General features: G+C 36.2%; 1 protein-coding gene across 9 annotated transcripts in view; it reads left to right on the plus strand.

Moving 5' to 3' along the window:
* The window catches only part of LOC113044013 (protein FAM13A-like), a 41,507-nt gene that overhangs the window by 20,033 nt on the left and 7,675 nt on the right, over positions 1 to 13,799 (plus strand). For 6 of the 9 annotated variants that reach the window (XR_003275839.1, XM_026203596.1, XM_026203588.1 and 3 more), the window contains 8 exons: positions 1,187 to 1,228; positions 4,420 to 4,461; positions 4,621 to 4,788; positions 5,911 to 6,070; positions 7,904 to 7,965; positions 8,245 to 8,284; positions 10,331 to 10,433; positions 13,409 to 13,474. Coding sequence is in view for 8 of the 9 variants with exons in the window: in XM_026203596.1 (XP_026059381.1) it covers positions 1,187 to 1,228; positions 4,420 to 4,461; positions 4,621 to 4,788; positions 5,911 to 6,070; positions 7,904 to 7,965; positions 8,245 to 8,284; positions 10,331 to 10,433; positions 13,409 to 13,474 (683 nt within the window). In the remaining variant the exon portion in view is untranslated. The remainder of the gene's footprint in view (positions 1 to 1,186; positions 1,229 to 4,419; positions 4,462 to 4,620; positions 4,789 to 5,910; positions 6,071 to 7,903; positions 7,966 to 8,244; positions 8,285 to 10,330; positions 10,434 to 13,408; positions 13,475 to 13,799) is intronic. The other 3 variants (XM_026203595.1, XM_026203592.1, XM_026203594.1) reach the window with 1 other exon arrangement.

Genomic DNA, 13,799 nt, shown 5'->3' on the forward strand with positions numbered 1-13,799 from the left:
AATATTTCCCTTCTACTCCGATTCCCCAAGCAATCTTGCGAAATTTCTTTTTAGGTACGTGCAGTACCCTAATTCTTAGCAGGCTTTACTGTGAAATTTATGCACTTTACATTTTATAACAAGAGGGAAGCACCCTGCACACACACACACACACACACAAATGGAAAAGAACTTTGTTCAGAAATCATGTGATTCATGTGATTTTTGGAGCCAAATGGCCTTGAATTTCTTTTTTGTTGCATTTCTGTGTGAATACCTAAATTCTTTGTATTGCATTTTTGTCATATTTGATGAAAATTGTTAGTTTGAAGAATGTTTAGACATTTTTTCTACAAATAATGAAAGATGTTTATTCAGATGTACATTTTCCATGTATTGCTTAACATTGCTTGTAAAAACTGAATAATCTGGTTTGTTTTCACATCTGTATCCTTGAAACTAAATAAATGATTTTACATTCAAAAGTAATTACAGTTAAATAAATAATGTTTCACAAAAAGTGAGAAAAGGTTTCAAATTAAATCGATTACTTATTAATACCTTATGATTATTCATCATCATTTTGCATATTTTTGTCTGAGATGAACATGTATGTAGTTTAAAGTGTGTTTAGATATTTTTACTACGAAAAAGGACAATTATGGATTCAAATTGAAGTGTTCATGAACCTGAGGATTACTATAGGATACTATAGGAGGATTATATATTTTTGTAGTGTAGTGTTTCCATTTAACACATTTTACCATTTTTAATTCCATTAGACAGATAATTTTCTTAAAAAGCCAATAAACTGTGATAAAGTCCACCTGTGATTACTATATTGGCTGTTGTTTACTGACATTGATGCAGTCCCTCTGGTAGATGTGGACTGTTTTGTTCTAAGTAATGATATTAATCTGAATCTGTGGAACATCCACTCCTGACCTCAACGTGTTTTGTTGGCCGAGCTCCAGCATGTGGAGTGGATACGGTTCTTTCCAGCTGTAGTAATTACTGGAGACAAGTCAAACAAAAGCTCTGAACAGCTGCACTATGTGTGTATTGTTCACCCAACAATAGGCACCCTGAGACCCTCGGACCATGTGCTCTAAAAAACTGAGTTTTGTTTACTCTGGCACATACCACATATGTTTAGATTGAGCTGTTCGGTGAGCCTGACCTCTGTTTTCGTTTTTCTCTTTTCCAGTTTGCAAGAAGACGAAAGACCAATATCTCCTTTCTATATTAGGTAGGACCACTCACAGTTTTTCTCACTCTTTCTGCTTTTTTACCTCGTTTGCTGAATAACATGTTGTTGTGGAGGTGCAAATTACCTTTTTAGAATATATTTTCACAATGAAAAATATCTAGACATTTTATTGTGCAAACAAGGTCTCAGTTTACGCTCTCAGATTTTTCACAACAACATTGTGTTCTTGTACATTCAGCGTCAGAAGGTGAATTCATTTAGCACAGCAAATGTCACAAATGTTATTTGCACAAACCATCAGAATAGTACGCACAAATGATCCCTCAAACAACTGAAATCCTATTAGCGTCACATCAGGGACACGTGCTAATTGTTTCTGGTTGAATTCAGTCTGAGCGTGATGGATCTGGTGGTGAACAGGTCAAAACAAACCTCTACTGAGCTTGTTTTCAATTGCATCAGCTTCCGGAAAAGTACCTAGTACCCAGAAAAATGCTATATAAATTTAAGGAATTTATATATATATATATATATATATATATATATATATATATATATATATATATATATATATATATATATATATATATGTATATTTTATAACTTGCAATTCTAAGTTTATAACTCTCAATTCTGACTTTACATCTCGCAATTCTGACTATATATCTCGCAATTCTGACTTTACAACTTGCAATTCTGACTTTATAACTTGCAATTCTGACTTTACAACTCGCGATTCTGACTTTATAACTTTTATAACTCACGATTCTGACTTTACAATTTGACATTCTGACTTTATATCTTGCGATTCTGACTTTACAATTCGCGATTCTGACTTTTTATATCTCGCGATTCTGACTTTACAATTCACCATTCTGACTTTATAACTCGCGATTCTGACTTTACATTTTGAGATTCTGACTTTATATCTTGCGATTCTGACTTTATAACTCGCAATTCTGACTTTACAACTCACAATTCTGACTTTATATCTCGGAATTCTGACTTTACAATTCGAGATTCTGACTTTATATCTTGCGATTCTGACTTTATATCTTGCAATTCTGACTTTACAATTCGCAATTCTGACTTTATAACTCACAATTCTGACTTTATATCTCGCAATTCTGACTTTATAACTCACAATCCTGACTTTATATCTTGCAATTCTGACTTTATAACTCACAATCCTGACTTTATATCTCGGAATTCCGACTTTATAACTCACAATTCTGACTTTACAACTCGCAATTCTGACTTTATATTTCGTAATTATAACTTTACAACTCGCAATTCTGACTTTATAACTCGCAATCCTGACTTTATAACTCGCAATCCTGACTTTAAATCTCACAATCCTGACTTTATATCTCACAATTCTGACTTTATAACTCACAATTCTGACTTTATAACTCGCAATTCAGATTTTATAACACAATTCTGACTTTATAACTCGCTATTCTGACTTAATATCTCGCAATTCTGACTTTACAACTCAATTCTGACTTTACAACTCAATTCTGACTTTACAACTAACAATTCTGACTTCATAACTCGCAATTCTGACTTTATAACACACAATTCTGACTTTATAACTCGCCATTCTGACCTAATATCTCGCAATTCTGACTTTACAACTCAATTCTGACTTTACAACTCACAATTCTGACTTTATAACTCACAATCCTGACTTTATAACTCGCAATTGCATGTTATAAATCAGAATTGCAAGATATGAACACAATTCTGAGAAGAAAATCTGAATTGTGAGATAAAAAGGTCGCAATTACCTTATTTTATTTTTTATTCAGTGGCGGAAATGGGCTTCCATAGTACATACATGTATAGCAAGTGGCAAGTATATCTTTCATTTTGATTCATGTCTTTTTTAATTATAGCTAGTTTGATTCCCTGTTTCGCCGACTGCTGTGAGTGTGAACTAGATTTGGAAGATGACTGTTTGGAAGGACTAGGTTAACAGACTAGTGGTTTTTAGTGCCAGCTTGTACTCAGTCCAGCATTCAGGTCTTGTCATTCTCACCCTTGGAGTGCACCGTATGACCGCTGCTTTACGTAAGACCGACAAACCTGATCAAATCATCTTTAGTCCTACGTCTCAACGCATAACTGTTCTCACTGGCCTTTTCTTGATAGCCTTTGATACCATCTATGCTTACATCTACTGAATATTTCTTTTGATACCTCTCAATACCAAGAAAATTGTTTGCTCATGGTGTTTAAATAGTGAGTAGTCAACGGTGAGTGGTTAACTGGCTGTGACCCTGAAAGCACTGCTGTTAAGAACACAACTGTTGTGTCTGGACCCTCATCCTATTTCCGGATCTGAAAGACTATTGCGCTATTTATACTGTGAAGTCATTTTCTGGAACTATCTTTCCAATCTATGAGTATTTAACTTTTTTATTTTTATTTTTATGGTAAATTGTATTTTTTTCTCTGATTTTGATGGTTGTAAAGGTCACTTAAACAAAGATTTTTTTGGCTTCAGTTATCATGATTACAGAGCACAACATAATATTTTACATAAAAAAAAAAAATATATATATATATATATATATAGATATTGGAGTATACACAGACTCAAATGCAATACTCACTTTAGGGGTCCAAAATTGTAGACTAGAAGGAACAGGATTCAGACATTTTCTGTGTTATATTTATGCTAAATTTGGACCCAGGGCATGTCATTTGCTGTGTTATTTGTGATACTAATGCAATCCTAGAACAGTTACCAAGTCTTTTGATGTAATTTTCCTTTCACAACAAATTAAAACACATTGAGTTGACTAGAAGATTGAACCATAATAGATGAAAATATATGGTAAAGGTAAAGGGCCAATTCTCAATATTAATTGCTTATTAACATGCATATTACTAGCGTATTTGCTATTTATTAGTGCTTGCAAACCACATAATGCCTTATTCTGTTTGACCATATTTTAGATCCCTTAATCCACCCCATACTGTCCCTAAACTTAAAACTTACCTTACTATTAGCAGCAAATTAGGAATTTATTGAGGCAAAATTTGTAGTTAATAGTTAGTTAATAGTGAGAATTGGTCCCTAAACTTAAGTGTGACCATATATATATAAAATTATACTAAAAACTCTGGTTATGCTTTTCTCATTGGATACAATTGGATGCAACTGATCTTAACCTTAACAATTCAGTATAATCTCTCTTCTTTATGTTTTTCTCATTCTTAAGTTCACAGATCTTTCCCGGACACTGCAGACCTGAATTAACGCAGTAAGAAATTATACAGAGCCATATATAGGGCAATTAAATTATTTTAATAAATTATTAGTCTTCTTCCAATCTTCTGTATAGCCAGAAGAGTTCCATTGTTCATGCAATTAAAGCAATCATCGTTTGACCATTGACATGTCTTTCTCTCTCTCTCTCCAGTTTTCTTGAGAAGACCATTCGCTCAGCGGTCGAGCAACACCTCTTCAACTCGCACATGCACGCAGGTCAGAGTTCAGAGGGCTCTGGGTCGACTGCCCACTCTTCATCTCCTGTGACGACGGCCCGAGAGAGGAGGAGACATCTACGAGAACAAGAGGGGAACTTCAGGTAAGGAGCAGGTTTCTCCTGAAACACAGCTATTCTCTGGCGATCTTTACTCTGGTGCAACTGCAGCATTACAGAATGTCCAGTGAACTTCTACTCAATGTTTCACGTTTCCCGGTTGCTCAAGATGTTTTTCCAATCATCAGAAACAGTTTCATCCACTTACGTTGACACTTTCACTGCAGTTGACATCTTTGATGCTGATCTCCACAGCGACTCATGCAATAATTAGCAATTCTTTTGATGTCATTGAGTGTGATGATCTGAATAAACATGAACGGCAGAGAAACACACTGAATTGACTAGAATAACTATATTTACACTCGTATTCAAAACTTTTTAAATGCTTTTTTTAAGCAAGGATGAATTAAATTGATCAAAAGTTACAGTAAAGACATCTATGATGTTAAGGAAGATTTAAATGCTGTTCTTTTCTTCTTCTATTTATCAGAGAATCCTTAAATATAACATAGTTTGTACAAAAAATATTTAGCAGCGCAGCTGTTTTGAACATTGATAATATAATTAATAAGTTACATTTACCCTGTTTGTTTATTTAAAATATTTTAATACTAAAAAAAAATTTTTGCACATTTTGGTGCGTTCTCAACCAACAAAGATGTCCAACTTTCTGCAGCTTGCACTGGGGGTTATGGATATCAGATAATTGCCGAAAATCTTAAAATTGGCGAATGTCTGCAGACCAGCCAGTCTGGCTAAACTATTGTATATTGACATATCACTAATTGTAACCTAGCAAAACTATTTAGTTAATCCTATATTATTACAGTGATTTGATAAAACGTGGATTAGTAATGATCCATTTCAGCTTGGGTCATGGCTTGCTGGCTGGATCTGTGAGCGATCTAACTAATCCTGTTGACAGGAACTCTGAGCAAACTATCCACAGAGACACGGAAAACATTAGATTAGTGGCTCAGCAGTTGTGCTGTGTGACACACACTGATCCGACTCCAGAGACAGATGCAAATAAACAGATGAGGTATCACCTCGACAGCTTCAGTTCTACTCCGCTCTTAAGAGTTGATCTCTTGAGTAAAGGGCAAGCACAGAACGTCACGTGTTCATTCTGTGGTGACTGAAAGCAACCTGTGTCTTTCTCAGGGTCAAGGGTGATAAAGAGAACGTCCTGTCTCTGGGTGTGAGGGTCACAGAGGAGGGTGACAGGCGTCTGCTGCTGTTGCCACACGAGGCTCAGAGAAACAGGACGCCCAAACACAGTCCCACACTAACTGAGCACTCAGAGAACCAGCACGCCCCCACCGTAAGTCTGCTTTTTAGACTTATCTTATGGCCTTCTCTTTTTCTTCCTGCAAGCATCACTATTACTATTGCTCATACTAAGTGGTATTAGATTACGAAGAGATTTCAACAAAGCCAGCTTCAACTTGTCCGGAAATGTTTATGCTACAGAAATGAAGCAATATGCATACAATTTTTGTATGGTGGACCAAAAAAATTCAATATGTAACGTGTTACAAGGACACCGTAAAATAAAAGCGTTTCTGATCAATTCTAGGTCACAGTACCTAATTCATACACTTATTAACTTCTGACCCTAAAAATAAATATTATAAATATATATATATATATAAATTTATATAATATATAAATATTCATTAGGTAACACTGTGTATAATAAGGTAAATTGTTATCATTAGTCAATGCATTCAGTACAGTATCATGATCTTTTCATTTGTTAATGTAGGTTCAGGTTAATTTGCCATGTTATCATGTTTGTTAATGTACTTTTAAACATGCATCATTTATAAAAATGTATTTGTTTATGGAATTAACCAATATTAATGAATTCTAGTTCACAATGCATTAACTAACGATAAAACGATTTAGAAATGTATTGGCTATGATTCTAAAAAAAAGTATGTTTTGGGTAACACTTTATAAGATACATTTGTATTATTATTCAATGTGTTCGGTACAGTATCATGAATTTACAAGCATCAACCTTTTACAGCATTTGTGAAAGTTCATGTTAATTTACAATGTTATTACAATTACAATGCTATTTATTTATTTGTTTTTGGGACCGAACAATGCCACAAAGTCAATTGGTCCAGTGTTGTTTTGACCCCCACTGACTTTCATTATTTGGACAAAAACAGTTCTTCAAAATACTTTCTTGTGGGCCTCACAAAAGTCATACAGGTTTGGAATCATTTTCTTGAATTATTATTTTTTGGATGAACTATTCCTTTTATACTCTCGATGTCAATGGCAACAGAATATCATCAAGAACAACAAACACCCCATGAATGAATACATGGTAGTAAGCAGTGACAGGAACAGCTAATTATCTTAATCTTAATCTTAATCCTTGTTTATGGGAGACAGCTTATACTGCATCTCTGTGGAAAATCAAGGTAAATTGCAGGGCTTGCTTTTATCGGAAGAGTGTCTTGACGAGGAGCTCTCGCTGACTCATGTTTATGCTGTTCGGTGAGTGTTTGGATTCTGGATTCACCTCAGCTGGTCAGACCACAGTGTTCAAAGCGTTTGTTGGCACACCACAGTGACGTGCATTAGACATCATTACAGATGTTTTGGTAATGTCTCGGTTTTACTAAAACATCTCTTGGGCAACTTGTGGTCGACCAATATGGGTTTTTAATGGCAGATGACCAATATAATGAGATATATAGCTTGTAATGTAAACAAAAATTATTATTATTATTATTTTTTTTATGTAACTTAGAGTTAACTTAAAATTAAAGCAAACATGTTAAATTTTAAATGCTTAGAAATTCTGAAGCGTACATTTTTTGTTTTTAAATCTACATGTCATTAAAACTCATTTTTCTCCTAGATTTTAGAATTAAAACATTGGGCCCTGCTTTATATTGTTGAATTTAAGCGAACATTATATTTACTTAAAATTCACTTTATTGCCTATAGACCATTGCATAGACTACTGGCTGGTTACATTATATCACTCTGATTGCTGTAAACTTGCAACCTAGGTAATAAGATAGGACCTTCACACACTATTTTTACCTTGCTGTTCTGAAAAACGTTTATTTCTTTATCCTTCTATTAACATATTAAGAAGATACACGTGTTGTTTTTCTTTTAAATCTAGCCCATGGAATGCCAAGGACCTGATAGAAATTGCACGGGAAATACGGCATCAGCTGAATACAGGTATTTAGGCCCTTTAAATTCATTATCTGCGATTCTGGAGGAAGCAGAACAGATACTTTTATTCCTAAACACCAGAAGAATGAATGTAAGAGTACAGTAGATCTGTGAGGGTCAACTCTTGTGCTGTTTCTGGTTGTGTGTAGCACCTACAGCTCTGCACATTGTGTTCTGAAGGACGTCAGCATTTGAAACAGTGTTTAAAAACTGCTGTGCATTGTTAGCATGAATAGTTTTGTGATTCTTTTATAATATCGCTAATGGATTCTCTTGTTTTTTTAGGAGGAACCATCAAAAGGGCAATAGCTTGCATTCTGTTCAGGTAAGTTTAGTTCATTTTCCTGTATCACATTTATCGCCCTCATCTTATTTTCTTTCCTGCTTTGTATATGTTGTGTTCTGTTCTAACATTTCAGTGACAGATTTACTGTGACAAGTTCTTGTAATCAAAGCCTTGTTTATTTTTAATAAAATGTAAAAAATGTAGATTAACAACATACGTAGTTGAGTCTGGAGTGATTTATTTCAGATGAGAGGACACCTGCAGGAAAGGACACCAAATAGACAGATATGATACAGTCGAAATAAGCTAGAGATCACACAATTCAGTTTCCTTTCTCTTCAATATCCAAAGACGTTTGTAATGTTCTCCTAAAAACATACAGACTTAGGAATATTGGTTTTGTTAAGCCCAGCTTGATCCGCGTTCATTGTGATGTCACACACATGTTGAATCAGTGTGTCACTGCGAGTCATGCGTGAGATCTCACTCCTTCAGAACATGATGTACCCAGATGTGACACGTATGCAGTGCACTGAGGTATAAGAGCTCCTCACGTATTTGATAGTGGCAGCTGATTAGAGTCTTCTTTTCCGTGAACGTGTTGAAAAGCACAATCCTTTACTAATATGCAGAGCTTTATCAGTTAACCACAATGTTAAGAATTGCAAAAAATGTTTTTAATTGAATTGTAGTGTCCTTTAAGTATGTGATTTGTTTAGATTTTTTCATGCACATCTTTTAAATGTATTATTTCTCCTCCAACTTACTTTCAACAAAAACGTTGCTTCTCGGCTTTTCACGGCCCTCAGTTTAAGTTTCTAGACCAGATTACTGCTGTTTTGGCATGTCTGGATATGATGAGATTCCTAGATTGAAATGTTTATATCCATAATAACTCAAATCTCATCAGTAATCAGCAATATAATCTCATTAGTTGCCACCTCTTTAATCACGACGTGAACAGGTGATGACAAGAAGATTATCTGGTGAATTGTTTACTGTTGATTGCCCTTGATTGGAGAGATTTTAGGCAATGTTTTTCTGGGCCAAACATCATGTGAAAGCTGCAAATCTACTAAAAGCCTGTTGAACTGACTTCCATCATTTAATGTCGTTTACGTCATAGTTTCAGCAAAAGCATGCAGACGTTCTATATACATTAAGTTTACGTTCCTGTTGTAAACACAACCTTGTTTTAAGCAGTTGGACTGCGAGTTAACAGATGTTTAATTTTGATGAGTGTGTGTTTATGCTGTTTCTTATCTGTTCTTGTAGTAATAAAATCACATCTCTTGGCAGGTTTTCAAGGGCATTTTGCACAGCCATGTGCACCACTGTAAACAGCACAAAGTCCTGTTCCCAAGGTTCGGATTGACACAATATCAGCAGTGTTGCAATTATAGACCAAGATGAGCACGTTCTGAAAATCACAACGCCCTAAATAGCGTGTCTGCAATGGCACACGTGTGTTTCAAATCCAGTTGCAATAGCATGAGTAAGCCCCATCTGCCGTAATATATCAGTAAACAGGACTTTCAGTCATGCAGCCAGTAATGCAGGGCATGTAGTGAGGAAAAGGCCCCCTTTGCTCCAAAAATAGACCTCGCCCAACGCCCCCGGAGCCGGAAGTGTGTGTTTGTTGCACATTTATCTGGATTGCATGTGTCTGCACCCATACTGCCCCTCCTGCGTGATTGTTCAATATTAAAAGACAGGGAAGAGTTTCGGAAATGCTTAAGTGGGGAAGCGGGGAAGGCATTTCTGCCTGCAATCTGTCTGCGTGCTTTGCGTGCTCTGAATGTTCCCTCTCTCTCTCTGGGACACACAGAGAAAGGGAGGGGTTAAGAGAGAGAGAAAAGAACATACAATTAGCCACACCTACCCTGAAATGAAGGTGGGCGGGGTTTGAGCAGGGCAGGCAGCCAATCAGCAGGCAGGGGTTTGTCCCGCAGCGCCGCCCCCTGCCTCCTCCCAGCCTGTAAGTAGATGGGGGCTGGCGCAGGCAAGGGTATTGCTCAACTTAAGAAGCGCACTGCCCCCACTCTGGTGTAGTTGGTGTTTATGCTTCATTCTTTTCTCTGCTAGACGCCTGCCATGAAGATCCAGGAGGTTCTTAGTGCCGCAGAGCCGTGTGACGACGTCCCCCGACTGGACCTGTCTACTCTGACAGACGACAGTAACTGGGCAGGTCAGTGTTGCTGTTTTTTTTTTTTTTTTTATGGTCTCTGTGTCTCTCTGTATATGGGCGGCAGCTGCAAGTCTGCCGTGCCCACATTGTGTCCTCATGCAGTGGATCTTATTAAGTCATTTAATAGAGGAAGAGGATTAGAAGCAGTCTGCAAGCTGTTTTCCTCCTCGTGTTCTGCATACACTGTTATGTTTAGTCTAGAGAGGCTTATTTTGCCATGCTTGGCATTTCTTTTTCTCTGCATGTTTGTTGTAAATACTGAGGTTGGAGCTACAGCTTGGTGGTGCTTCAAAGCCCTGCGATGTCCCTTGAGAATTCGGACTCGGATGCCTCTGGGATTTATTGAGTTAGCACTCGATTCATCTCTGGTTCTTGCAGTTGCATGTTTTTCCCCTCCCCACACTTCCCCTTTAGACATAATCCTGTGTTTGTAAACACTAACAGGCTACTGATCGCATATTTGTGCTTTTATGTTTAGTCATCATATTCTTTAAGATAAAAAGAGTAATTAGATTTTAATGCATAACTTATTTTATAAATCTAGATTATATTAAGAGAAAAAAATATATATTAGTGTATAGATTAATAAATACATATTATAGTAATAATTAATACATTTTTTTAATATATCTATTTAATTTAAATGCCTGAGGGTGTTTGTGTGTGTTTGTGTGTGTGTGTGTGTGTGGGTGTGTGGGTGGGTGTGTGTGTATATATATATATATATATAGAGAGAGAGAGAGAGAGAGAGAGAGAGAGATACAAAGTTTTTATAAAGATTTAATTTTTAGATTGCAAAAATATGTGTATGTGTATAGTGTATTTTTTATTTTACATTTCAATTTTACATTTTACTTTAATGATAAATGAATATAGATTGTGGCACACACAGAGAAAACATTAATTTATATATAGAATTTAAATTAATTTTAGTGTATAGATTAACACAAATAGATTACAGCACTCTTTTTTTCTTGCTCATTTTGCTTTGCTTTTTTAACATTAATATTAATGTTAATATTGGTGTATAACACCATGTTTATCCAGATGCATCTGAATAAAATGGATCTTATCATTGATTTGATGCATTTTCACAGCAGTTGTATTTCAGTCAAGTTTAGGATTCACAGCATTTGTCATCTTCCGTGTTGGGACTAGAAACAAGCAGACGTTTAGCTTTACAAGGGAAGGGCCTCAGAATGAGAAGTGAAACAGGAGGAAGTTTAAATCCAAGCGTCTCGGAGCTGTTGCTATCTGCCTGTCACGTCTCAGCCTTTAAAACTGGTCTTGCCATGTACAATAGTCTCCCTTCCTGTTTCCTCTTTAGTTCGTGCAGCATGTGCCAGTTGTAGACTTGAACAAACATGCGCAAACACACCCCTTTTCACCATGACCTTGGAATATTTGTAGTGTACAGTCTACGTGTTTAAGAAGGTCTAGTGCGGATACGCCCAATGCATGGCATATAGCGTGTGGAGCAGCCCTGCTGAGAGGGTTGCCATGTTGATTCACAGTTACCCTTTACTTTAATGTAGTGCTTAATATTGTGGTCACAGCCTTGGCAGAGTCGCTATACTGTAGCATGGACTTGCTCTATGGCACCCTCTTCTGAGAGCTTTACACAGCTGCGTAGATAATAGATATATCTCGCTTGACACTTACACTGAGATGGTCAAAACGTCGCCCTGTGGCTTTGCAAGGTCCTCACAGAGACATTCCTGGGAGTGCGACGTGAGCGACGTGAGATATTTCCCCTAGGCGCTGTGTTTAGAAATGGTTTTGGGGAGTTTCTAAGGGTTTTTTCCACATTGCATTTTTGTTTGGAATATTTATTGTGTACAGTGCTATACTAGTGAATAAAACAGAATACAAAACAGAAATTCTTTTCTTATATATATATAATTTTAAGGCCATTCATTGTGATTTTTGCATAGATATGCACAGATTTTTGCAATAATGTTTGGTATGCTTATGTTATAGATAACATGATGAAAAATGTGAGTACAAATAAATAATTTTGAGGTGCATTTTTCCAGTTTTTATGCTGCATAACCCTGCGATTTAGTTTGTTATGATAAATAGAATGACTTGATGATAAGATGAACATGATAAAAAATAAACAATTTTTATTTTGATAAAGTGCTACACAAATCTGTAATTTGAATAGTTTTGCACAAATCCTAGCAATAATGTTTGTTGTGCTTAGTGGAACAATTTAATTATGAATGAAAACGATTAAAAAGATAGCTTTGGGGCAATATTTATTGTGAAAAGCACTTTCGGGAAAATAAATTGACTTATTTAGGGGTAGTCAAAATGCCGTAGTGCATTTTTACCTAGTTATATCTCACAAATCACAGAAATTTAGTTAAGCTTAGAAAAACAAAAGATAATTTTAGAAGAGCATTTTGAGGATAATCATAAATTTGAAAAGTTTGCACGTAACATAGCTATATTCGACAAATCCTAGCAATATATTTATTATGCTGCTTAATCATGCTTAATCGTGATGAAATATATCAGCTTTATGTGTGATAGAAAGATTCATACAAATGAAAGCTTTAAAGAAAATGCTGTGTGCATGTTACATACTACAAATTGTGGCAGTTAAGTTTATAATGCTAAGTGGAACAAAAACACAGATGAAAAGTATAAATAATTATACAAGCTACAATGTTTTTGGAAGCATTTGGTTGGTTAAAAGGAGCTCATGCGACTGTAAAATACAGTTGCACTAAAAGCAAACTGTTGCTCCAGTTCATGGGAGTGGTCAAATGAGCGTTCAGGACTGTATGTAATGTTGAGCTGCCAGACCTTTGTCCCACTGCGGCCGGTGCCAAGAGGCAGCGGTTTGCCCAAATGTTTGTCAGCTGTGATTTCCACAATCTTATATCTCACTCATGTCTCATTCTCTTGAGTAAAACCTTTTCCTTGGCCTGTTATCTCAATTGCCTCTCTTTCCTTCTGTCTTTCAGATTCTCACTTCTTTAGTGCCCCTTTCCTTGACTTTAAAATCCTTTTAAAATCAAGTCACAATGAGGGTAAGGGCTGATATTTGCTTTTGTTAACAACTTGTTATCCATGAGCCCCATCTCTCACCAGTGACCTTTAAACGCTGCATGGAAATCCCATAAAACACCCCAAACTGGCATGTACCCACCTAGCATCTAACAACCTGAGGACAGGCATAGTAATATGTGCCTTTATTTATGTCTGCAATGGCCTACTGAGACTTTGAATGAGTCTTTTAGTGAAAGGCCATCTTGTACCACATGCTTGGATGTATTGTGCCGGCTCAACAAAATGGCTCCAAATGCTCCATTAGGGAGAGGTCCACCTGACCCATGAGCTTCTCAAGCATGACTG

Source organism: Carassius auratus, chromosome 26, assembly GCF_003368295.1.
Source record: "Carassius auratus strain Wakin chromosome 26, ASM336829v1, whole genome shotgun sequence".
In the NCBI taxonomy this organism is placed as follows: Eukaryota; Metazoa; Chordata; class Actinopteri; order Cypriniformes; family Cyprinidae; genus Carassius; species Carassius auratus.